This window comes from Malurus melanocephalus, unplaced genomic scaffold (genome assembly GCF_030028575.1).
Source record: "Malurus melanocephalus ecotype Western Australia unplaced genomic scaffold, MMel_1.1 scaffold_20, whole genome shotgun sequence".
Lineage (NCBI taxonomy): Eukaryota > Metazoa > Chordata > Aves > Passeriformes > Maluridae > Malurus > Malurus melanocephalus.
In genome coordinates, this window is record NW_026623252.1 from 3,010,991 (window position 1) to 3,038,328 (window position 27,338).

Consider the following 27,338-nt stretch of genomic DNA (forward strand, 5'->3'; position numbering starts at 1 on the left):
GGCTCTGGCTTAAATTGAAAAAGTACAAAACCAATAAAATTAATGAAAGAGCTTTACTTCTCTGATCAAGAGATAACTGTGTGTGCTGACCCTAGTGATGAGGGAGACAGGAGAGGAGAATGAGCAAAAATGAAAATAGTAGGTTGGGGGCTTGTAATCAAACCCAAATTAAAGCAGTTTATCAAAGAAGACACTTGTCATTCAGAAAAAAATAATTATATATATATATAATTTTTTACCTTTGTCTTCTGAAAAGACAAAGCCTAAGTTATACTTCATATTTTACTCTTCAAAATCCTGTGTGAAAATGTTCACCTGCAAAGCACACAGAACAGTCCAAGAGTTGAGCTGAGTGCTCTCTGTATGAGACAGGATGAAATTTGGGGTTGCTCTATACCTCTTAAATGCAGTGTCAGGGTTTCTCCCACAGCTTTCATCCTCGTATGGCCTTCCCATGTCTTGGAGCCCCTTCTCCAGCCTGGGTTCTTCACTGCCTGCAGTTCACATGTGCCAGGGGCTCCTGCTATTTAAGGGTTTGTCCTCAGCCCAAATTTGTGCACTTGCTTAACCTGGCTTCCTTGTGGAATTGCTGTGTGGGCAATAACATGCCYAGATTGTATTGGACATGCCCCATTCTCCAAGGCTGTCTCCATAGAGGATCTTTCAAAAAGGAGCTGGGAAGTGCTAGCCTGACAGATCTCTGCCCAGATGTATCCAAATGTGGTTCCTGCATGGAGCCCTTTCATCCACCAGGCAGTCCAGTTGCCGTGAAAGCCACTCTGCTCCCATTTGAACTGGGGGCTTTTCAAGTTGTCTCTTGTATTTCATTTCTCCTCTGATTATTACATTTTTATTCATTCTGTCTTGAAAGACTCATGGCCTTTTGTAACCGCATGTCCCTTTTTTCTTTCCATGAGGGCTTCTTTTCCTTAGAAATACTGAATATATTCCAGAAGGTAAAAGTAGAAAGCTTTCCTTTTGCCCTCAACCAGCTGAGGGCTTGGCAGCTACAGGTTCCAAAGCGGTGGGAATGTGAGGGAAGAAAACATAATGACAAAGAAAAACAAAGCAGTGACTTTCTGTATTGTGAAACATTGCAAACAGGAGCGTTTCATATTTCCCCCACTGTCAGTGTAAGCATTCAACAACAAATCAATAGTGCCCAGCAGGGAGTGGTTGCTGTCCTTCATTTTAATCTGTGCAGCTCATCGTGGCATCAGGAGAGCAGCAGTGCCAGGAAAAGGGAATAATTTCTACCAGGATTGTTTTGCAGCTGCCCCACCCTCTTTCCCAAAACAAATTCCTGGGGGTTTTGAAGCTTTAATTTTACTTCTTCGAAAATCAGAACACAGACACTTGTTTTCCCCCAGGCTGCTACTCCTATCACGTTGCTGAAGGCTGTGCTATTCTCTTGGTTATTTCACACTTTAATTTCCAGGGGCTTTGCCAGAATGCTGTGGCTTCTCAGTATAGGAACGTTACCATTCCCAGGGCAGAGGAAATAGGAAGGGGAAAAAGTCCCAATATCAGCTTCTGAGTGACATAGGTCTGTGTTAGAAACCCACCCATTCAATCACTGCATGGAACAAGGGCAGATTTTCATCAGAAGAAGCTCCCGGAGGGTTGGGGTAGGAAATACATTAATTAAAGCACTCTGCAAAATAGTAGGTGAAGAAATGCATAACATTTCTACTCCATTTTATGCTACACTGAGCACTTTTTTGACCTTCGAACAGTAGATGGAAATAGGGTGTTGAAAGCATTTTTACACACTGGGAATGCAACTTGTTTCCTCTGCAGTTCTTCCTAGGGCAAAAAAAAAGCAGGAGAAATATGATGGCGTTACCATATTTGCAGCTGTAGTTGTTTAGAGCTCAGGCAGACTAACATTAACAAATGATGATAATTAGGCTTGATTTGCATATTAAAATTGTCTTAATTAAACACTGATTCAGTAAACGTTTAAAGGCTGTAATCGATCTTTTGCAGGCACTCTTGGTTATTTATATGATCTAATAAAGGCTGGAGGCTTTGTTAATGAGCCCTCTATTTCCTAACTTGTATGTGTCAATGAGATTATTTCACCGACAATTACAGAGCCGGCTGCTGTTAATAACTCACCAGCCCCAAGGCTGGAATTCTTTTGTCTGAGTCTCCTTTAGTGGGACCCTGCTGTTTACGTTGTCTCGCTGCTCCGATAGGGGCCCATGCCACAGGTCTTTCTGGGGAAAAATCCCAGGGCAGAGATTTCACGGGAAGATTTTGTGACTGTAAAATCAAGCTGGWGCTGTCCTGCGAGCTGTTTGAATAATGGATCTAATATTTATACAGCRTTGAGCTCAGTCATAATACATTTGGTCCCAGATCTAATCCTGGCAACTCTGACAGGCTGAACTTTGTGAGGAACTTTTTTTAATTTAAGAGGTAATGTAATCATGCTGTAATTTTGCAAGAGGCCTCTGAAAAGACTGCCAGGAGTTTTGCTTCTCTTCAGTGTCGTTGCAATCTTGTGCCAGGACGTGAATATCTTGGGAAAACGGTGCTAAAACAGGTGAAGAGCTCTTGCTTCTCAGTTGCTAAATGTTTTTATCACCCCTGACAAAAACATTCTGGGAGAAGTTCGCATTGCTTCRGAAGGATTTTTTCAGGGTTGTTTTCTTTTTATTATTTGACAGCTTCCTGCACATGAAGGACTATCTATTTATGKACCTATGAATAAGTTTGAATAATACCTGTTTTGTTGTGGGGTATTCCCAGTAAAGATTTTCTGGTTTCAGCCCTTTACATGTGCTTTTTTGAAGCTGCACACTCTGGTATTGTTAAGTCCAGTTACCAGTTCCAGTGCCATAGATGGACTTAAAACTGCGTTTATTCCTATTCCTTTTCAGTCATTAAGTTTATTGGGAAACATTAATAAACTTAACAAAGCTAAACCACTGGAGTATATTTTTAATGATTAAAATAATTATGCTGTGGAGGGATCAATAAACTCTTTAAAGCAGGTAGGAATATCAAAATTGTTATTTTGCCCAATTCCATTTGTATCAAGACTGAATACAGGTTTTTACTGGGAAAAGTGCTACGGTGAAAAAAAAGCTTAGATATCCAGCAAAATTACTAAAATATAGAACTACCCACACATTCCTGCAAGACTTTCTTTTTGCTCTAGAAAATACTGCTGTTGAAAATGTTTGTGTGAATTGGATTTCAAATAYTTATGAAATTCTGAATTTGAAATTGCAGAAGTTTAGGAATATTTTTGATAGGCATTTACAACCCTTTTTCTCCTTTCAGTCAGAAGCTGTAGATGGTGTAAGCAGGATCTGGTGTAGAGAATCTGTTGTCAGTGTGTTTGTAAGAGTTGATTGCAATGTTTTCTCTTCTTCCACTGGTGATATTTTTYATTTTAATCTTGATATCTAAAGACTTCTTTTAAATTACACATTCACTTTTTTCCTTATTTTTATTTTTTATTGCAATGACTTTTTTTTCCAATTAATAACTTCCCCAGTGTTTCTAGCCAAATAGTCTAGATTCTCTTCTCTGATCCTGGTTACTCAGATCAACCATCCTGTTATTCCCAAAGCAGCATAGTTGGGAAAAGCAGATCATGGTGAGCAAGGGATGTGCTTTCCATTTCCATTCAGATCCTGGTCTCTTTGCCAAGCCCCGTTCTTTRGGAAGTCMTTCCCTTGCTGTTGGTTAATGGAGAAACAGAGATGAGAGAAGAGCCTGCCTTTGCAGAGCTGTTCAGCARTGCAGGTTGGTGCAGGAGAGCAGCMGCCGTGTTYGGTTTTGTTTGCCCTTTATTGCTGTTCTTATTTTGGTATTTTCGCTGTGCATCTGCCGTTTGAAATGTGGCCAAGATGCATTTGATGCATTGTGACTGCCAGAACAAAATTCACACTGTGAATGCAGCAGGCTTACAAATTCCATTATTCCAATAGAAGTAAACTCTCTCCCAATGGCTGTCAGACAAGTAAGAACTTCGATCTTACTGGCTCATTCTTGATTTWTGCTGACTCTTTGAAGGGAAAAAATTTTTCAACTTTTTCCTTTCTTTTTTAAAAAACGTTTGGGCCACCTCCCCTGTCTTATTTAACCAACACATTTGTGTATGTAACTGCTTTTGTCTCTATACTGTCTTTTAGTTTTCCCTTTCTCCTGCTAGGAAAAAWAAAATCCACCATTCTGGTAGGAATTCACAGAAGGCCACAATTTGGCATTTTGGCCAAAATTAACTTCAGTTTTGAAGAGCACTAAAGCCCTCAGACTCATATGTAACTTCTCATAGTCAGATAAGAAGGAGGAAATTATTTCCCACATGTAGTGCTCTCACTTTTTCTTACATATAATTAAATTATGTATTCATTGTTTTATTCTGCCTTCATATAATTTAATTTTCAAAGCCAACAGCAATTATTTTGTGTTTTTTCTTATGCCTGCACTGCACTCGTAACTTTTACAGTTATATTCCACCAGCAACTTCCGCTCATTTATAATTCATCCTTTTTGATCTTTTTTACTTTAAAGTAATAGAGCTCATAGTGTTTAATGTTAGACAGCCCTAGCAGGTTCCTGTCATTCAGGCATTGCTCTCCTGCAAACGGCTGGTCTGTTTCCAGAGCAATGGAATGCCAAGTTAATTGAAACTGCTGCAGAGTTCCTGGGTTAATCTGCAGTTAACGAGCTCCAGCACATTACTCACAACAGGATTGCCCTGACCATCCCTGCCCGTGCTCTGCTCATCCTTCCCTCCCTGGAGCATGGAAACTCCTGGAGCTGCACTGGCTAGGAGGGATGCAGTTATGGGATTTGGCTTTTCTGCCTGATGGATCCTTAGGAAGATGCAGCAACTTCTGCTGATGAAGCCATCTGCCAGTACCAGCCAGGGCAGTAGTGCACAGCTCTGCTTTCACTAAAAGAATTTCAGTGTCTTGGAGGGATTTCTTTTTACTGTTTCTTTTCCTGCAGAGGAATGATGGGTCCAGCAGAGGCATTTCTCCCTGCCCTCCCTCTTATGTCATGGCCATACAGGTGGGACTGTGCTTGTGTGTGATCTCTTCAACTGGAGGTGACGTTTCTCTTTTTTCACAGAAGCAGGTACAGGAAAGGATCTGCTTCCCATAAAACCTTTGTTCCTCCTTATGTGGCTGGAAGTTTGATGTCTCTTACAGGAGTTGGGTGAGGAGAGAATCCCACAYGGTCATGTCTGTTTAAATACTGCCTGTGGTTACAGTTTTCCGCAGACTGCAGTACAAAAATCCAAGTGTCAGTAGAAGACAAAAAGATAATTCACTTTCATCTCGAGAACAAAGCTGAACAGAGGAGCTTTTTTCAACTTTTTTAATTCATGAAACATTTATCTTAGAGTCAGGTTATATTATGCTGGCAAGAATATAATCTGTCAGCATTTCTACTATAAACTCCTGTTTTTAATGTTTTTTTAGGAGAGCCTTAGAGGTTCACTTTGAACAGATTTAGCATACAAGGTCTTGGCCTAGAAACATACTACTCATCCCAATTAAGAAAAATTAATATGCCTGCATCATCAGCGCAAAAGATACATTAACACTACATTCAGGTGAAAGTTCAGACCTACACAAATGAGGCAATTCAGGGGTATTCCAGAGCAAGGTTAATTAAGTTTTTTTGATATATTTAATAGCAGGTGTTACTAACTGTGAAGTGCAAGGAAGGCTAGTCTATGATGAAAAGCGTGTTGTTGGGCTTAGCTGGCAGGCAGAGCTTCTTTCTAATTTTTATTACCGACCAGATTTAGAAAAATGCTGCTTCTCAAGTTTTTAATGTTTCACAGTATGAAAGTTGTTATAGAAGTTCATACATTTTAAAGAGATTCAAAATTCTTCTTCATTTCTTTAGGAAGATGTAGTGAATAAAGTTTCTTTTTTAAAAGAGCGCAGCAGCTGATGTGCTTCAGTTTTGTGAATCCTCATGTAACAGGGCATAGTGGCAAGTTAATTTTATTCCCCAGAAGAAGAGATTACAAAATATTTGACTAATGTCCTGCCCTTGCCCCTGGTCTAACACCGAGGAACCTCCACATGATTCTTCCATCCAGGGTCTATTCCAAGTGAGGAGAACAAATGCAAACTTCGCATTGAAGGCTCTGTGCTCGAGTCTATCGAGTAAACCCTGTGGTGACAGATGGTAAAATTGTTCTCCGGATTTGTACTCTGCTCACTGCTCAGACACTGCACTGACGTGCCCCTGAAGCCTCCCAGCATAACTGGGAGATGGAGTCAGTTCTGCCCTGCCGGGAGCGGAGCCCTCTGGATGGGACAGGATGGGGCAGATGGAGAGAGCTGCTCTGGCTGYGAGCAGGGCTGGCCTGGGGGACACAGACACAGAGTCTGGGGTGTGCAGGGGACTCTGGAGTGAGTTATTAGCACACAATCACAGAGTCTGCTGAGCTGGAAGGGACCCACAAGGATCATTATGTCCAATTCCTGCCCCTGCACAGACACCCCAATAATCCCACCCTCCTTTCCTCCTGAAAAGGATTCACACTTTTAATTTTGCACTTTGCTATGGAAATGGAAACCCTTGGACAGATCCAAGCAAGGGAGATTGAGAGGGGGTTAGAGCTTCCAGGTGAGTCGGTAGCCAGAAATCACAGTACACTGAACATTCCTTGCTTTAGGAAAAGTTCAGGTSCAGCCAAGGAAGCTTCCAAAGCATTGCACTGTTTGACTTGCTGGAAAAATTTTACATRGGTAAGCTCAGAACTTTCACTTTCCCCCAAATACAATTAAACCTTTCATGAAGAACTGTTGGGAGGTTTTGTTTGTTTTTAATAAAGAGAATGAGGTGAACATTTCCACAGCTGAGTGCTTCATGGTTCGAGCACTTTTCTTAGTTTAGTCCTTCTGAATGAACATTATTTCTTTGAGTTAATTTCTAAATGAACCAAGAAATTACAAATAAATCTCCTATCTGAACACAGTTTAGATAAATCTCATACTCAAATGTTGTTATCTAAAAGCTCATATCAAACTCATAAAGATAATTGCCTATTGTGACTAGGATATTGCACCCAGCTTGATCTAATGGATTTGTTATCTTGATTTTAGACATGCAAASTAAGTTCATTCGTGTCAGATATTCATATATAGCAAGGCATTCAAAATCCAGAAGGAAAACCAAAAGAGCAGAGTTTAAAAAACGAGTAGCTTTCAAATGACACTCTACTGTTTCAATTGGGTGTTTTTTCCAGAGGTGCTTGCMGTATGGTTTGTTAAGTTTGGGATTTTTATTTTGTTGCTGCTGAAATGGTAATTAAAATAAGTATAGGAAGATTCAGCTGCTGTGTTACATAGTTAAAGGTTGAATTTAATTATTGCAATGCAAAGAAGCATTAATTGTGATTGTCTTCAGTCTGTCTTGTCTTACCCTGCTATTACTATATCTATGTGGATACACAATGGGGAGGATTTACACCAGAATTTTACTATTGATTCCCAAATCTTGGGCTTTTAGCCTGTGAAAGTAGGAACAAAAAATAATTTTAATTTCGAAACCTTGTTTAACTACTTTTGCAGCAGGATTACTGCTCACAGATCCATAGCTCCAAAGATCAGGCTGCTTCTCCACAGTTCCAGATTTCATTTTAACAAAGGAATGTTTTTTCTCTTGGGAGTCTTTTAGGTAGCTCCAGTCCAAGGCAGGCAATTAATGCCTGTGTTCAGTGGAAGCTGAGAGGTTGATAGGCTCCGTAGCATAATGCCAGGCTGTTTCTAACCACTGATTCTAATGTTAATTTCTCGATTTCAGACTGGAAAATTATATGTGTGTGTGCATGTGTGAATAATAATTTTTAAAAACCCYGAAACCTCAACGATGCAGAACACTTCATTTTTTGTTGTCTTTGAATATTGCTGTTATCTGTGTATTTCCTGCAGAGGAAGAATGTATGGTTATTAGTGTAATTGGGCAATAGCTCAAGGAGGGAATGGAACTCAGATTTCCCCCATTAATATTTCAGTCAAGACTCAGTTGACAATAATAATGTATTTTCCATGATTTATACTGCTGGAGTGTCACATGCCAGGAGACTGGATAGACCCCATGGGTTAAAGGTGGGRAAATGGGCCTTTCTCCAGCTGCAGAGTTGTGCTCTGATGTTTTGTTGCTCCTCCTGCTCTCAGTTTGTGACTGTTCCTTCTGTCGGGGTGATGTTCAGCAAGACCTTCTGGGTACAGCAAAGGACCATAATTTTCCCTAACCAAGAACTCCCCTAATGCCAATCTCCTTTTTTTCTCTGCTCTTTTTGTTGTAATACAAGTCCCAAATGTTTGCTCTTGCTCAACTTGAACCTTAAAGAAATTCATTGAAAAGGCAGATGCACCCAGGTRGTTGTGGGCACCCTGTTCAGTTCCACACTGTATGACATTATAGTGGATTATTTTACAATTAAAGCCTGAAAAGCAGAATGCATGTGGAAGAGGGGTTTCATTACCCTGCTGCAGAGCTCTTGGTGCTGAAAGCTCAGTGCTAACTTGAATTCTGATCCACAGAGTATCTATTACTATTTGKTTTTTTCCTGAGCTATTACAGCTAAGTAGTAGCTTCCAGGTTTTTTTTTTTTCTGGCATCTCTATCTGCAAAACTCCGATTTCCCAGTGTTGGTAAAGAAAATACGAGCTGTGCATTGAATAAAAATAAAGTGGCACTTTGGAAATTAAGTTTTGATAGTATTGAGAAACACTTTGCAGAACCATTGTCTTTGTCTCACTTTTATTATCATTATTATTACTTTTATTAAAATCCTTTTCAGAGGGTTTATACTGAATTGACTAACGGAGGGAAAGCTGAAAGTTAACATCCATTTTGTGYGGCATCCATGTGGTTTTYTTTTTTTTCYACAGGTTTGTGACAGCAYGCTTTTTCTGTGTTTGKGGAAAGGTTACTGTGTGTGYATTGGTATTYGAGAGTGTCTGAGGGTAAATACTACACCCTGCTGAGCAGCAGCAGTTATTTTACAAGGCCTACCTTTTACATGCAAAACATGCACYGACACTGGGTTTGTTACCATGAGCTGGGTGCAATCGATATTGCTGCTGGGCCACAAGGTACATCTTATGTCCTTGACATTTKTCTTGCTAGACTGCTTATGTGTGTTTGGTTATCTTTGTCTCCTATCCTGTTACCTTTATCAAATTAATTTGCCTGTCAGGGAATTTTGTGTAATCGYGTTTCTATTCAGGCAGCGAATTTATAATTGGATAGTAATTATTTAAGTTTTCCTTTTATCAGCATTTATTGGTTCRTGTTTTATTACTTAGAAATCATAGAATCGCAGAAGCTGCTGAGCTGGAAGGGACCCACTGGGATCATCAATCCAGCTCCTGCCCTGCACAGACACCCCAACAACCCCACCTTGTACCTGACAGTGTTGTCCAAACACTCCTGGAGTTTTGGCAGCCTTGGGGCTGTTACTGGCTCTGTTGCTGATATCTAACTTATTAATACACAGGGGTTTGGAGTGGAGTTTTAGCACTCTTTCTAACGCTGTTGAAAATTGTGGAGGACTCAGTTGGCTCGCCTCTGGCAACCTTTTTATGCTTAAAGTGGATGGTGTGTGTGCTCTTTAAATATAGAGCTTTTAATAGTCCACAGCCTTTTTCTATTGTTGCTTTGCAATATTCCTATGGGAATAATACCAATTTCCCAGTGTGATCACAATAGCATATGTGGCCTTGGAGCAGAAACTACTTCAACCCAGAAAGGTAAATGAAAAATACGAGATACAAAATGGCACTTGCCAAAGCTGCCTGCTTCCTTTTTTTGGGTTACATTTTTTAAAACAAAAGGAATTCTGTGCAGCATTAAATGCTGAGCTTTATCAGAGATTTGTATTCTAATGCCATATGAGTAAGACTGGAAAGAKTCTCCTTGGTCCGCCAAAGATCACATGCAGGAGAAGGTCATTTATTTCCAGGCTTTTCGAGCAGCTTCTTACAGTAATGGGAATTTTTTTATCCTCACTGCTTGGAGTGGAGTAAGTTTTTATATCTCACTGTTTGAGAACTGTCTCCTAATTTTCCACTGGAATTTATCTGCAGATAATGAATCCCCATATGTTCCTGCGTCAACACTGCTCTTCAGCCTCAATAGCTCCTTTCCCTCTTTGCTCTTAACCCCTGAGRTATTTACAACAACAATGTAATCCCCTTCAACTGCTGCTTTGTTGGGCTGAGTTCTCCTAAGTGGTTCAGATATAATATGAACTGCAGAGCATTTTCGAGGAGTGTCCCTCCAGAATTACTTTGTGGTCAAACCTCATTAACTACTTTCTGAAGGGGCTTGTTGCAAACAGTGAGAATATGCTGCTAAACATRCTGATGATAAAATGCAGGAGGTTTTGTCAGTGAAAATGAGAATTCAAATTTCTTATGTCAGAGTAGGAGTGTTGGTTTTTTTTTGGTTTTTTTTTTTTTTAAATTGGGAAAATAAAAATAGGATTAAGCTGATGATATAAACTCTAAAAGCATGACAGAGGTATGATTAACCTATGTTCCCSCTGCTTCTGAGAGACTGATTTAAGACCAGGATGAGTAGTGGAACTTCAGATCTTCTGTTTGGGTTTTTTCATCTCTCCATAAAAATGCAACAAGCTGTCTTTCAACTGCAGTGTTAATAAAATGCTTTCTTAGAGGGAAAAATTGTACTTCAGCATATGATTACACTGCTCAGAGCTGGCCTTCACTTTTAGTAGGAAGTATTTTTTAATCCATTAAGCTAGTGGTTTCTATGAAAACATAGAAGGGCATCTCTTTTCAATATCCCTGTCTGGACATCCTGAAGATTTCAGGTTTTTTAGCAGAATATACTGTGGTTGGATGGCTCCTGTATTGGGAGAATAAACAGTTATCAGTGATGACACCTGACATATGTTACTGCACTATGTAGGTCACTTATGGCCTAATGTGGGAGATGGCAAAAGATAATGAATTTTGATCTCATGCCTGTGATTCCTTAAGGAAGCCTTTAATGGTGTATGTGGAATATCARGAGACACGTACTGACTCACTGCCTGAGAGTGGTGTTTTGGAAGGAGCGATTGCACCTTCCAATCCCAGCCCTGCAGCCAGGGAGATGGCTTTGCTGGGTGATATTTGAATGCACCTTTTCTGCTGCCTATTATGTGAGATAAAGAGATACATCCTTAGTAATGATGAGAAATGTGTTCGTCTTCTAGCAACCAGGAGCTGGTTTTTAGCACAGTTTCTTGATTTGCACACAGCCATAAAATCAAGGTCTTTCTGTTTACACCAAGGCTATAGAATAATTTATATTTCTGTAACTTATTTACATGCTCTCTTTTTGTTTCATTCCCAGGGTTTCCGTGTTCACATATTCCAAGGTCACGTGCATTCCTGTAATCACGCTACATTCAACAAGAAGGTAAATTCTGCATGCAAATTTCCTTTTTTTTTTCTCTTTAACCATCATGTTCCTTGCTCTGGCCCATACTGTGTTGCTTCTTGGTGACACAGAGACTTTGGGGCTGGATTCAGAATCAGTGGTGGCTCAGAGTGGCTTCCACCTGCCAGACCAGAGCCCAAGTGCCTGTTACAATAGACCTGTCCCCTCCTTGCTTCTCCCACCTTCCTTCTTTGATCAGTGCATGATATCTAAGCCATTCTCCTCTGTCAGGATCATTTAGTTGCTTTATTTTAAGGAAATTTGCTGTTATGTTTTTTCCCTGGTTAATTTATAGTTGTTGTCTAAAAGGAGCCATTTTGACTGGGATTGGTGACAGACTGCTGTCTGAATGACTGATAGCTTTGGAAGGGGAGGAATTTCTTCTGAATGGCTCTTAAAGGCTATATGAAATACTCTGAAATGAGCCAAACATTTGTGATATATGATTCCTGCAGCTCTCCTGGCCACACTGCTCTTCAAAACTGGTGTGGAAGTGCTGAGGCATGTGCTGGTTTCTGCTGCCACTAGCTGTCTTTTCTCTCAGAGACCATCTTTCCTGAAAAATAACTTCGTGGTGTTCCTGCTCCCCGTCCTCCCACTGACACTTTCATTGCAGCAGAGCAAGGTACTAATTTTTCCTGCAGGAGATCCTGAATATTCTTCTCTTGCTCAGTATGAGCTGCTGCTTTGCCAACTGCTCTGCCAGCCCTATGTGTTTGTAGGGTAAACCCCAAGGGCTGGCACAGCAGAAGGTGTGGGATAAGCTGATGTCAGGGAGGGGAATAGGAATTCCCAAGGCATCTTAATTCTTTCTTGGCCATGTGCATCTATCTGTATGTGACAGGCACAACCTGCCTCTCAGTGCTCTGAGAYACTGTGGTGGGGAACAAAGAATATTTAACAGCAGCAGGAGTGGTGAGAGAAATACTGCAGAGATACCACAGCACTGCCTTTAATGTGGGTATTAATTTAATAAGGGCTTCATGGGATCTGTAATGATTACCAGGTAGCTGGAAGACTATGTGCTGATAACCTTCCAGATACGCATGTTGTTTTGGTGAGGAATATTATAGCTGGCATTAACTCTAGACTAAAATCATTGGTTGACATTCTCAGTGATTGAATTAGTAAAAATGGAAACATTTGGTGTAGTATTGATCAAAGTGAGTGAGGAATATAACTTCAGAAGCTGTAGAAGTTAACTCTGCTACTGAAAAATTAAGTAGCGACCCTGAGTTGTACAAGCGACAGTTGTCCCACTGGCTGACTAGCAAACCAAGGGCTGTATTTCAGCCAAATATAGCACCTGAGAACTATTTTCTTACCCTCTAGTGCATGCTCACAAAAAAAAAAAAAATTAAAATATTCCACCCTAAGGAAGCTAAATAGGGTGTTTTGAGGGTCAATRTTTTTATTAAATAACACACATTTTACAAGGAAAAAAATGTTTTTAAAGAAACAGTCATATTTTCAACAACACTTCCATGGAGAAGATTTTGGATACTGATAATGGACTGTTTGGACAAAGTGCAACATTACTTCCAGAGTGCCCAACCTAATGGTTATACCTAGCCCAGGAAGTCTGCAGTGACAAAGCTGAAGGCTGGTTGCTGAAAAAAAAACCAAACCTATTTATATTTTTGTTTTAAGTTATATCTTTCTATATCCTAATGTCAGAGGTCTGCAGATCCCATGCTTTGCCCGAAGTCTTGCCTATAGAGTCAGACTCTGTGGGTGTAGAACTGTAATGGTGAGAGATCCCAACAGATTCACTCCTTTTTCTGCTTGAATGTAGGTCAGTTTAAATGGGCTCCTAGGTCACTTCAGTGGTAATTGTGTCCTGGTCTTCTTGGTGGATAAAAGGAGTTCACAAAGAATACGAAATTCTAATTACACRAGAACAAGGAACAAATTTTCTAGTTAGACCAGACAACCATTCAGGCATATAACCAACCACACTATATTAAGGGATAGTTTAGAGGAAGAGTATTGTGTGAAGAAGAAGCTAAAAAAGAATAATGCATTTATAAAAATTGAATAAATCCTCATTAAGCTCTGTGAAACTGATTAAATCTGAGTTATTTACTACACCATGTTTCTGAAACTGTAGTTAATAGTTTTTTTGTTAAATGGGCAAGTTTTGCAACCCATTGAACTCTTATTAGTGCAGAGATTCCCTAATTAGCTTGTTCTCTATGGAACAGAACTGCCAGCTTGGCACCTGGAATGTGCCCATTTGTTGGGTCCTGCCTTGCGGGGACACAGGAGTTACAGTGCCCTGGAGAAGCTTCTGCGTTTGTGGTCATGTCAGGACTTCACAGATAACACTTCCAGCAGCATTTAAATCCTGCAGTTTCCCAAGTTGTTTCTCTGTCTGTGGAATGTTTGAGAAAAATTGTACAAAACCCACGTAGCTGGTTTTGAATTGAGGACATGGGAAAATGAATCTTTGCTCCTAAAAGTTACTGTTGCTGTCCCTTTTAGTCCCRTGTGTCGATAACACARTAATTTTGTAGAGCAAAATGTTTCAAATGTTTATTTTGCACAGAGGTATGGCCTAAACAGCATTTCAGGTAAGCTCTGTACATCCTTTGCAATGGTAAATCACCTATGCTAATGAAGTATAAAGACTATAGATGCTTGGCTGAGTCATGAATTTAAACAACAATAAAACATTAATTTAAACATGTTTAAACATGAACTTAAACAAGTACAAGGTTTGCTCCCTTATGTGTGTGCAAATACATGTTTGTGTCCAAATGAAAGTATGCCAAGTGTCTGCCATGCTGTGTTGGTGTCATATCTGCAGGTTTAGGAATCTTTGCCACRTTTCCCAAAAACAAAACAAGTATTTTTAGAATTACTGGTTTTATTAGGAAAACCTAAAAGACTATAAAAAATAGTCCTGAGAACAACTGTCCAATTTTACCTCCCCAAGCCAAAATGCAAATAACATCTAGGTCATTCTTCCATTGATTTACTGAAGGGCAAATAATGTCAGACAGTTTTTAAACAAAAACAAAATTTCAATTTTGTTTACCTCCTCAGCAGTCCAGTTGGATGTCAGCTACCATTTAGCTGGGCCAATAATATTGATATTTGATGTCAGTTCTTATTCATTACTGCACCCAAATGATGCAAAAGTCAGATCTCTCAGATGTTTCTATGGATAGCCAGATAAAGCCAGGATGTCTGACTGCATCTAACAGACACAAACAAGAAAAGAACAGAATACAAAATCAAAAACCTATCTGCTCTTATTGTTATTTATGTATTCAAAGTGTTCACCTCTTTGCATAAACTCAAAGCCAGTTGCTTACAAAGGTTACCCWGTAATATCAAATGTGTTCAATTATACATGCAAAAGGGCTAATAGGTTCTTCCTCTAGTTTATTTCTGTCTCTGTGCATGAGAAATATAATTACAGAACTGAATTACATTTTAAATACAGATTTTATTATCATTAGTTAACCATTTTCAGGCCATCAAACATTGTTAGAAGTAAAAAAAAAATCTATTTAATCTCTCTGTCAAAGCAAGGAACAAAATCTGTGTCAAAATTTCTCCGTTTCATTTGTTGGCAAACAGCTCTTTCTCATAAKAGGGAAACTTTCAGAAAAGTGTGCTAGAATTCACTTTTACATCCATTCTCTAACACAGTCATGTTATTCCCTGTTTTTGGAAGTTTCCTGGAATGCTCCCTTCCCTTGGCCGTCCTCCTGTGTTACTCACAGACCCTGCAGTTACCACTGGGCCTGTTTTATGTGCAGACCAGATAAGACATTCTGAAGTCACTCGAGTAGAATTAGGTAGATCCATCTTTATTTTGATCAGTTTAAGTATTTTTGCTCTGTAGCTTTCATCCTCTTAATGTAGAGGTATGGATAAATATGTCTAGCAGATGCCCTAGAAGTTAAAATGTTCATCCAGACCTTACTGTGAGGAAGTTCCAATGTGTAGGGACTTACTTAACTGTTGAGAAGGCAAGGAAATTCAGGATAYATTGCTTTGGAAGGGGGTGGCTCTCCCAAGCTGCTGGATCCCTGTGTCCTTGAGAAAAGAGACAGGCTCGCAGCAAAGGCCCTTCAGCAGGACTGAAAAAAACCAAATCCGAGCCTGATTTTGAAATGTCACACCTTGTTTGTGTCATTCAGTTTCCCATCACCATTTCAGGTTTCTCATCAGAGATCATTTGCAAAGAAAAACTTAGTAATAGGTGTCACACACCTCAATAAGCCAAGGGCAGAGAAGAACCACRTGCAGCAGATGATGGTGACTGAGAAACCTTTGGTGTCAGTAAATGCACCAGCTGCTGCTGGCGTTTGCCTCTGCACTCCTAAATCAGGCAAAATGCTGTTCCTTCACTCTATGCTTGTTTTGTCTTTCTGGGTTATAATTTCTTCTGGGGGAAAAAAATAATTACAAAATCTCTAAAGTCTTGCAGTTTCCTTAATCAAGGCACAAGTTGCCTTCAAAAACTTGGCATTAACTGTTTTCTTTTTTTATTCTYTCTAACATATATAAATACATTATATATAAATAAACATAAATCTCTTTGAAGCTTTTAAACCCAATCCTGTCAAGTTTACTAATTCTAAAAATAATCACAGCTCAAGAAAATCCACCTTCTTTTGTTTCAAGCCTTGAACCCTTTGCATTCTGAGATGTGAGATGAGCTCATTCTGCCACAGGATCTCTCTCCTCCAGCCTCATGGTTTATATCCCTCCTTTGTTTGGACAACACTGTCAGGAACAGGGTGGGATTTGGGGCAGTCCTGTGCAGGCCAGGAGTTGGACTTTGATGAGCCTTGTGGKCCCTTCCAACCCAGAATCTTGCATGATTCTATGATTTACCAGTGTTGATATTTTAGTTCTCTTTTTAGAATCCCTTCTGGTGCTCTTTGTTGCCGCCATGCAGGGACTCGCAGTAAACCTCGAAGTATATTGTAAAAGTCACCCAAACAAACATGGGGAAGCTCAGATTTTAGAAGACCTTTTGCTCTTCCTCATGGCAGCTTCTAGGAGAGTATTTAAAACCCATAAAAAAATTGAGTACCCATCAAGAAATTCAGTACATGAAGGGAGCCTCCAGGAAAGATGGAGAGAGACAACAGCCTGGAGTGACATAACAAGGTAGGATGGCTTCAAACTAACAGAAAGTAGGGATAGACTGGATATTGGGAAGAAACCCACATGATGGTGGTGTAGGTGAGGAATGTGGGGTAAGAACAAGGCAGGTGTCTGCCATCACGCTGTGTCATTCATTTGTTTTGAACCAGCAGTAAATGTAATATTTAAATATTTAACTTTTCTAATGGAAGCTTTTAATCAGATTTTGCTCTCATTTAAATATTTGTGTATGATGAAGCTTCAATGCAACTCTTCATGATAAAAATTTGGGGTAATACACTGACATTTGGATTTCAGACAGCCAAAAGAAAAAAGTGGCATCATTTTTAGATGGCTTTGGCATAATTTGGGTTTGAGTAACTTTAAAAGCCCTGTGTATTCTAGGTCAGATTGGCCCTTGAAAKATCCTCAGCAGGAGCCAGTAATAACTGACTGTACAGTATTTTCTTTTATGTTTTCAGACTTTATATTTACAAATATAAACATATTGTTATGTCCGTTTGCTGCTAACTAAAAGAAACAGAGATTATCTCCTTTAATGTGATTTTGTTTGCTTATTTCTGTGTTCTGCAGTGAATGTGACCCTCTGTGTATACAGTCCATGAAGCAAGCACTGTTTAGCATGCACAACCACAAGCATTGTGGAAAACTTTGCCCTTCTTTCTTAGAGGAGAAGAATTAATTTGTGTATCCTAAGGAATAAGGATTTTTTTTTTAATTGCAGCTTCTGGCCCAGCACGCCAGCCTTTCCTGTGGCAGATGTACACTGGGTCCAGGCCCCAACATAATTAATATTTTATTTTAACAACTGTTTCTTAAACTCAATTTTTGCAAAACAAACAAAATCAGAATGCAAAGATCCACCTGGATTCTTTAAAATTCAACTTTCCATGTGCAGTACAGTCTAAACTGCCTCTCTTTGTGGCATTTCACAGGAAATTATGTTCCTAAACACATGAGAAAGCAGCACAGCATCCCTATCTTCTACCCTGTGACTTTCTCWTGTGAATCRTTTTTAGGACAAATTGTGAGACTTRTAGCTGCTCTGGGATAGAGAAATGGGGTTACTTTAGACCTGTGGTTTGTCTTTGGAAAGAGGATTCTTGAACTTTTACTGCAATATCAAATCATGGCCAAAGGAAAGCAGGGTTCCTGGAACAGAGCTGTATCTGTGGTGCGAAGGAATTATAGAATACCAAACTAGATTTAAAATGAATTTATGCAAGCATGAAACTAGGACCAACTTTGGAAAGCTTCTCTGTTATGAAAATGCAATTAATCTGTGGTTGAATAAATATCACCGTTAGAAGRTACTTGAATATCAGATTGATTTAATCTGAAGACAATTGAGAACACACAGCTGAAGTCCATCAAGGGTAGAAATGCAGATTGTATTGGTGCTGGATTGGGTTTGCAGGGTCAGGTTTGCTGTGTGGACAAACAGCACCATTTTCAGGGCAGTCACAGCAATTTCAGGGCTCTCAGCAGGCTGTGGGTCMGCTGCTGTCATTTTGGGGAGGCCATGGGTCAGTCACCACCATTTCAGTGTGGCCCAGAGGCTGACTAAGACTCGAGGGGACAGAGGGATGGAGCAGTGGCCATCCTGGTTGTTTTGAGCCTTTCAGCCATTTCTCTGGTCTCCTACAGAGGGCCTGCAGGGTCTGTGAGAACTCTCCCTTCAGGTCAGTGAGGGCTGTGGGGGCCCAGAGGGCTGTGGGATCTGTGGAGTCTTTGGGGTCCATGAGGGCAACGGGATCTGTGGGGTCCATGAGGGCAGTGAAATCTGTGGTGTCCGTGGGATCTGTGGGGTCCGTGGGATCTGTGGGGTCCGTGGGATCTGTGGGGGCTGTGAGGGCTATGGGGGCCATGAGGGCTGTGGGATCTGTGGAGTCTTTGGGGTCCGTGAGGGCTGTGGAATCTGTGAGGGCTCTGAGGGCTCTGGGGCTGTGGAATCTGTGAGGGCCGTGGGATTGGTGGGGTCTGTGGGATCTGTGGGGTCCGTGGGGTCCATGAGGGCTGTGGGATCTATGGGGTCCATGAGGGCAGTGGGATCTGTGAGTGCTGTGGGATCCCTGGGGTCTGTGGGGGCTGTGGGCACTGTGAGAGCAATGAAGATCATGAGGGCTCTGAGGGCAGTGGGGTCTGTGAGGTCAGTGAGGGTGTGTTGCCACATCCTGCTCAGTAGTTTGATTTGCCCTGGGCAGTGCCTGGGAGAAGAAATAAAATTCTCAGGCGGTTCAATAACAAACTTTGACTGGCAAACTTTAGAACATTCAGGTAGGATGAAGTACTTGGCAGATTTTAAAACAACATCCAGACTGAGTAAGGTACTTCACAAACTTCAACTTAGCCAGACACAACAAGGCACTTAAGAAGGCATTGACTGGAATTTTTCAGTCTGGCTTAAAATGTATCTTGAAAAGAAGGTAAGAGAAGAAAGTGAGAGAGCTCATCTTGTTTTCCCCCCACTTCCCACCTGGTTGTTTTGAGCCTGTAAACCATTCCTCCAGCCTCTGACATAAATGATTTTCCCCCCAGTCGAGTCTGCTTTCCCATGACAGTGGTTGGTGACTGATCCCTCCCTGTCCTTATCCTGACCCACAAAACTTTTGTTGTGTTTCTCTCTGTCCTGTCTAGCTGAGACAGGGAATCATAGGGTTGGTTTGGGGGTCACCTGGCACCCAGACAGTGCCAGTGTACCACAGATATTTAGCTGGGTTTTTTTTGTGATGTAGTTCTTAAATAATGGGATGAAATTTGTTGAATTGATCATTCTTTTACCTGAAATACATTGAAACTGTGAGAAAGACTCATACACTACTTACTAGAGTTCAGAATTGGGTAAGCTTCTGTGAATACATTTCTAATATTGTTGATATTTCTTCTTCATGCATTTACTTTCCCTGACTAAACACCAAAAGACAAGATAAAGAGCCAATTATTACATTGGACTTGGTGATCTTAGAGGTCTATTTCAACCTAAATGATTCCATGATTTTATGTGTTCCTTTGGTGGTTTCTCTTTAAAAAAAAACACATTCTGTACTGGCACTCGATTTCTTTCAGTGACTTAGATGTTCTGCATTTTAAAATGAACCTATGCATTTCAGCAATAGATCTCTTGCCACTAATTCTAATTTATGAATTTATGAAGGGATGTATTGCATCTATTTTAACATTACTGCAGTGAATAGTCCCTATTTTTCACATTTGGAACTGAATGCCAATAAAATCCCTGTGCACAAACACAGTGTAGCCCAGGAATTTTTTATGCTTATTGCTCTCAGGAGTGTCTAATCAGGTACGATGGCACCTAACTTTACTTTAGTCACGGTATCTCTCAAAAATACAGAGAAAAGCCAGTAATGGCAATTATCATTCATCTTCTCTCCCTGCACAGCTCCCAGAATTCAGACTCTTCTTTGATGGTTAGAAAGGAAAAAACAAAATTGATTCTTTTAAACCTCTGTGCAAAAGCTATTGCTCCCTTTGCAGCACTGTTTCAAGTGCAATGTCAACTACTGTGAGCAGTAACTCTGCAGGGAGTGCAGTGGTTTCTTATGTAAATTTATGCAAAGGGTTTCTGCAATCTTAACATGTGTTGTGCTCCTCAAACATCACCAGAAACTTCCTGCTACTTGATGTGACAAAGGGAAGAGAGATTCCCACCATTCCACACAGCAAGGGGAAAGCCTGCAGAGTGCATTTACACAAACTAGAGACCCATGATCCATGAATATGTTTGAAAGTCTGTAGAACTGGAAACTTCTGCAACAAAGTTCTGCCATTCCCATGGGTTTCTTTTATTAGATCGCCTTCTGTGGAGGACTTGAGGGGTGTTCTTTCCAAGTCTCCACATGCTCTGAAAGGAACAATAACCATCTTGGGTCAGGTTGTATTAGCTCTACTCAGTGCAAAATCAGGAGTTGTTCATTGACAACTGCTAAGAAAGTTGGAGGATTCTTCTGTAGGAACCATCAGCGAAGCTTTGAGATGGTTGTTTTTGAATCAATATCTTGGATTCTCCTCACCCCCACAAAAGATGGTGTCTCACCAGTTCCTGTCTATTCAAAGCTGTAAAAAATGTTACTGGGAATAAGGGCCAGGCCCCAATTGCATGAGCTCTTGATATTCAGTTGCTTTGAAATATAAATGGTCCTTTGCAACTTCGATCACAGTGCAGAACTTAAAACTATAAAAGGACAAAGGTAGAAAAAAAGCACATGGGAAAACACTGGCACTGCTTGCTAATAACCCTTAATCACAGCTTTCCCCCACTCTTGATGAAAATAATTGTTAAAAATAGACCACTGCACTTTAAAAGTGTAATCAGTGTCGCTCTGTACTTTTGCCAGGCTAAGTAATTCCATGTCTTTCTAAGAAGATGCTATTTTCATTTGAAACTGGGATGATTTAAGCATGATGCTTCAAAAATGGGTGGTGATTGATTAGTCATTAGTCTAATAATGGACTGCATCTGCATTTTTTTCTTCCATCTTTATCATATTTTACATAATTCATTTGGATTAATTAGACATTAAAATCTTTTTCCCTGTAACCACTACAGCAGATTCACCGCCTCTGCTTGGATTCTCTTGGGATCCTTCTGCCCTTGCTTGCTGCTGCTCCAAAGTGGGATGGGGTGGCACAGGGACAGGACTCTGCCTGTGTGCCCTGTTATTTTTATTGAGTGTATTTAGTTTTTGCATTGCAACAAGGCCTGAGGTAATAACTCTACTGAGGTTTCTGATGTGCTTCATGCTGTAAATGTGGCAGGTAGTGACTCCTCTTGAGAACGTTCACTTTAACATGTATAAAATGGGGGTACAGTTAAGTGATTTAGTATGTGTCTCACAGGGAGCACCTGAGAAATGCAGATTGCAGCAGCCTCTCCATTTGAGGCAGCTGCTCCTCATGTRGCCACTTTGCCTACTGGCTCTTAATGTTGAGGACTTTTCACCAGCTTTGTATATACAGAACAAACWCCTTTTACTGGATTTGGAGACTGGGAATGAGACTGGTAAGACCAGTCCCAGTAAGGTCAGTAGAAACTCATCAGCCTCATCAGCCTTTTGCCATGCCAGAGCTCAACCAGATTCCCAGTATTAATGGAAAGAGGATGTAATTATCAAGCTTCTTTCTAGCTGGGAAGGGGCCTACCTTGGATCTGTTGCCACTGGGGCTGATGAAGATGTCAAAATTATCATAGGAGTCCCCTAAAAAATACCTCATCCAGCTGCATCTATCCTGAAAACAAAGATTGCAAAGCACTGAAATTGTCATAGTGAAAATGAGTTGCTGTTCAATCACTATTTTCCCTTTTTAAAAATATGCTCCAAAGGTGATGAAACAACTACTGACCTGCCTTCAGAAATAAACTTTAAAGAGGATACTCCTGGGAGGAGTTTACTGCAGTCTAAATTAGATAAAGCAACTTGATGCGGTTCATGTATTATTGATCTTTCAGCAATAAATCCAGAGGTGTGTTTATAAGCAAGAGACACAATTATCCAGATTTTTATCCTTCTCACTGGTGTGAAGCAGCAGTTTTCAGGGAATATTTACCTAAAGTGTACTTGCTGATTAGTCCCACTGCTAATCATTAATATTCAAAAGATAAGATTTTTTTTTCTTTAAAAAAAAAAGGGGAAGAAGGAAGCAGATTTTAAAGAGTTCCTGGAAATGAAATAAATCTGTTAATTCCTGATGTAACAGTTATTTGATTTTTTTTCAAGTGCCAGTTGCTACTGGGATTGTGATGTATATGGAGTTGAGCATGTCCATTTTAATGGGAGGTATTCTGGAATATAAAGATGTTCACTGAGTTGGCAGGAAGGTAAAGAGTGGAGGGTGGAACTGTGAAGGCAATTAAAGGACTTTGCAAGTAGAGCCTGGAAGAGAGCCAGTCCTTGAATGCAATCTAATTGAATCCTTGTATAAATTCTTTAATTACTCCAGCGTGCACACACAAAACAGTACTAGCTTGATTCTATAGACTAGGCAGCAAGTCTGAGCAGTTTTATAGAATCATTCTACATGCTCTCTGATTAGAGGAGCTAATGGAACTGGGCTGAGCAGCAGCAAATGCAGTGTAAATGGAAATCAGTACAAGGGGAATCTGCTTTTGCACCTCTTCTCCTTGGAACTCATTGTCTCCTCCTTTCACATGCAGGAAATCAGTCAAGCCCTGATGGTCCACCATGCTGTTCRGTAAAATACAGCATCCAAAACACATCATAAAAAAGACTTAAGTCTTTTAGTGTGGCAAGAAACAAGAAGAAGAAAACCATGAGCAAGGCAGGGGGTTCTTCCATGAATTAGTAAAATAATAACTGTAACAAGGATGAAAAAGCCAAAAGCTCACAGGAGAATTTAGAGTTATTCTGCCTTAAAAGCTTTTGAAAATGGCCCATGGCCAGATGGAAATGAGTTCATTTAACATATGACTTATCCTTTTCTTTTTCTTTGAATGATGCATAGCTCCAAATGATCTTTTAGGCTGGTTACATTCCTGGTTTATTTATTGCTATTGAAAAGTTGTTATCCCCTTCTCCAGCTCACTTGATTTGGATAAGGTGTGGTATAGAGCAAAGAAAGGGTGAAGTGTAATAGCCAGCTCAGTAACAAAATCATTATGTGATGTTCTCAGTGTGGCAGCTGCCTTGGGATTGGTGATAATTAATGCATTTAGTAATAAGTCTGCAGGCAGAGTGTGTTGATCAGTCCAGGCTGATCAAATACCTGTTTGTGTGTGCTGTCATGTTGCCACCAGAACACTGTGTTTTCTTGTTCTGTTTCCTGATGAGGTGTGCTGTCTAATCACAGAAATCAGGCCAAATACACTGTTGGGTGTTACATTTTACACATACTTTGTTTATACCAAGCTTTTGGGAGGAAATTGTTAAAATGGCTGCGGACTTGTGACAGTGAGAACTGGTTGCTCTTTGCCACTAAGACAGTGTGCAAACCCTTTGGAGTACATGGCACAGTGGGGTGGTGCTCCCAGAGAGGTTTCTCCGTCAGGTGTCTCATCATTTCTGGTGTGGCCACACATCACAGAATCATAGAATAGTCTGAGTTGTAAAAGACCCACAAGGATCATAAGTCCAACTCTTCAGCGAGTGGCCCATCCAGGTGATGTCAGCACCAGGCTCTGACCGACTGAGCCCATGATGAGTTAGGGTGGTGCACTGTATCTGGCACCTACAAACAGTCCTCTCCTGTGGACAGGAGGTTTGTTTACCCTACGGGTCTGTGGTAGCATTGGGGGAAAATAAACATGGCAGAGAGTGGGATGGCAAGATTGCAAGAAAGTGGGGAATGGGTCTTCTCTCGTGGTGTGCCAGCTACTGTAGCAAAATTAATTATTAGAAGGAAAAAGCTGTAGTAAAAGTAAATTAGAGTGTTTTCCTCATAATTACGCCACTAGTAATGATTCCCAAGCGTGGGCCAGTGAGAAGGTCAATGTCAGCTCCACAATTGCAGTCACTTTGCAGCAGGGACTGTCTCTGATCAATGTTTGCATAATATGTATTCCAGGGATACATTCTCTGTGCTGTTATGACCTATCAGCAAGGCCAAGCTGTCACTTATGAGAGAAATGTCATATTGAAAATCCATGGGGGCAACTGTAGATGACCCAAGGAGGAGTCACAGAGCATCCACTGGAGTGTCTTCTGTAACTACCTGAGTGGATTATGTGCAGTCTCACCCAGGTGGGCTGTCCATTGATCTGGGTCAGAATTGCTGAGCTACCAAAGCTGTAATTAAGCAACGTTTATTGAACTCAAATGTACTGGACATGTGTAAAACAAGTGTGAAGGCAGACATGTTCTAAACCAAGCCAAACCAAAACCACCACTCACACACACACTCCCCAAAATAATTTTTTGTTAAAATGTCTCTGGATAGAAAAAAAATCAGGAGTAAAATGCAATCATAGGTCAAAGTCATACTAAAGGATATGAAATAAGGGGTGTAAAGGATACTGGTGATTTCCTAAGTTAGCCATTGATAGAGATGGATGTAATCTTTGCTGATGAAGGTGAAAAGAAAGAGGCTGGTGAGGTGTGAAGAGGTGCTCCAGAAGCCAAGTATTCAGACTTGGGGATCTTTCTACACCATTTTCTCTTCCTTTTACTGAAGCGATGGGTAATGGCCTAAGGAAAGGAGACATTTCACTGGATCCTGTGTGTCTCATCCTCCCACTTTGTAATTACTCTTGTGTTCCAGCTCCACCAACACCTCTGCTCAGCTGGGATGTGCATCTCTAACCCCTCTGAAAGTCAGATCATTCCAAAACTGCTGATCAGTTTGGTCAGAGTTGCCTTATAAACATCAGCAATGGGTTGTTGTATTTTGGAGGCTTTTGTTCTTTGTTTTTCTACCAGCCTGCTTGCCCTCATTCTTTGTACAGGTTGAATTTGCTGGAAGGAGCCAGATGAAATGAGGGGGAATTTGGTGGGCACAGCTGGTGAGAAGGTTTGTTTGACAGGGCCATGATGCTCAGCACCACTGTGTTAGGTGGGGTATAGTTACGGTTTGTGAGTCTTTTTTTCAAAACAGAAGGTGCTGAGAGCCTGACTGCTGAATTCTCTGAGCAATGTTTACTTTGTTTCTTGGTGTTTAACTCTGTATTAGTCCCTGTAACAAGCCAGAATAGAGTGTTGACATTTAGATCTTCTGCAACTGAACCTAAAGATTTCATTATATTTACACCAGGATGTGTTTTGCAAGCCATTAGTTTCTAGTTGAGAAGTTGATGGGTATTTTAAGATCTTAAATCCTCTATTTGCTAGGAAACACCACACATTTTATTGCAGGTACTGTTTATGTGGAAGATGAAAAAATATTTTTTTTTTAAATCACAGATGCAGTATCTGACCCATGTTCCACCTGATTTTCAGTCCCATACCATTGTGATTCCCCTTCCAAACAATATCCTTTAATCTAATCTTGCATAAATTGGAAAAGCCATTGACTTTGATAACTGTGAGTGCACACCAGCTGAGCTGCTTTAGGGATTTGAAGCTTTATTTAGGAGGTTAAAATGAAAAGTGTTTCTAACTGGGTAACTGGGCTGTTCTTTCTGTCTAGTGGCAGGAATTAGCTAAACGAAGTTGTGTTTGGGCATTGTTTACCCTGTCATCTTGGTTTTTTTCATTTATTGACATGGTGCATATCAAAAGACTCTTTTTAGGGTATGGTTTCTTGTTGGTTTTTTTTTTTNTGTATTTGCATCTCCTCTGTCTGGTTATCTGATGGAACCTGCTCCATGTGTTTTGCTGGATTTAGCTGAGAAGTGTTCTGTGTCACAGTCTGTACTCCATCCTACAAGGTACTATTTCTGAACAGGCTGAATAATGGACTCTGATCAGAGACTTTAGGGATTAGAAAAGGATGGAAACAATCAGGTGTTTCAGCTAGTTTTCTTGTGGCTTCGGGAGGGTTGCTTTTTACATTGTATTCTCTAGTTTCTTTTTTTTTTTTTTTTTTTTTTTTTTTTTTTTTTTTTTTTTTTTTTTTTTTTTTTTTTTTTTTTTTTTTTTTTTTTTTTTTTTTAGGGTTGTGTTTGGTTGGGTTGTTTGCTTTTGGGTTTTTTGTGGGGTTTTTTATTGGTTTTTTGTTGGTTGGTTGGTTGGTTGGTTGGTTGGTTGGTTGGTTGGTTGGTTGGTTGGTTGGCTTTTTGTTTGGTTGGCTTTTTGTTTGGTTGGTTTGGTTTTTTCTTTTGTTTTGTTTTTAGTTAATATTGACCAGAGGCATGAGGGAAATGGTGCTGCTGTCTTTCCTTGCATAGTCCCTGTATGCTTCTGGCTCACTAAAAGGTGCGAGTTTCTCACAGAATCACAGAATTTTCTGAGCTGGAAGGGATCCACAAGGATCATCCAGGGCACCTCTTAAGCGAATTCGGAGTTGCCCTTAGGGTGGCTGTGGAATACACAACAGTGAAGGAGCATCTATTGTGCTCTCATCTTGCATTTCACATGGAAAACAGGACTAGACAAATTTAAAATCAGGGCTAAAGGGCCAATGCTGTGGCTGTGTGAGAAGAAAAGAACCACAAGGCATGTTCTTAGGGGACACTGCTATCACAATTCAAGATGACCTTTTCTCTTTTTGTACTTCCACTCTCTCCTGAACTGGTCTCTTTAGAAATCCTGTTGTGTTGTTGCTATTCAAGCCAACAGAACTGATAAGAAGCTGTGATAACCTCACATATAACAGCTTATTTATTTATTTAAATACAGGTGCTGTGTCTGGCTGCCCAGCCCTGTGCCAGAGGCTTTGTTGTTGGCAGAAGAACAGAAGCAATGCTTTGATTTTGTTTTCGTCTTTGGCAGGGGGATACGATTGCTTCCTGTGACTCCTCCGGTGTGATGAAGATCTGGGACGTGCGGAAGCTGATCCCTATTCTATCCATCGATGCAGGTCCCCATTCTGCCAACCAGGTCTCCTTTCATCGCTCTGGTAGGGTTTTCAAACAACTTTTTCTCCCTAAGATGTGGTTTATTTTGAAATCCAATCTCTCTCTAATTCTGAAGACAGATAACATGTGTGAAGCAGCATAGATGTGTTAATTTTGAAGGAGAAATGCCTGATTGTGCCAATGATCAATACATTTGTTTTCTATGGGCTGAACTGCCAAATTGGACTACTGCTCTATTTATATAAAATGAAAAATGCACAATGACAAAGAGTACGATTAATTGCAACAACATTACATGAAATGCAGAACTGATCAATGGGGGTAAAGAGCTTAG

General features: G+C 40.4%; 1 protein-coding gene across 1 annotated transcript in view; it reads left to right on the forward strand.

The window, feature by feature from the left end:
• The window catches only part of SPAG16 (sperm associated antigen 16), a 342,338-nt gene that overhangs the window by 216,761 nt on the left and 98,239 nt on the right, over positions 1–27,338 (forward strand). The window contains exons 13-14 of the mRNA XM_057389798.1: positions 11,362–11,427; positions 26,919–27,045. Of these exons, the coding sequence (XP_057245781.1) occupies positions 11,362–11,427; positions 26,919–27,045 (193 nt within the window). The remainder of the gene's footprint in view (positions 1–11,361; positions 11,428–26,918; positions 27,046–27,338) is intronic.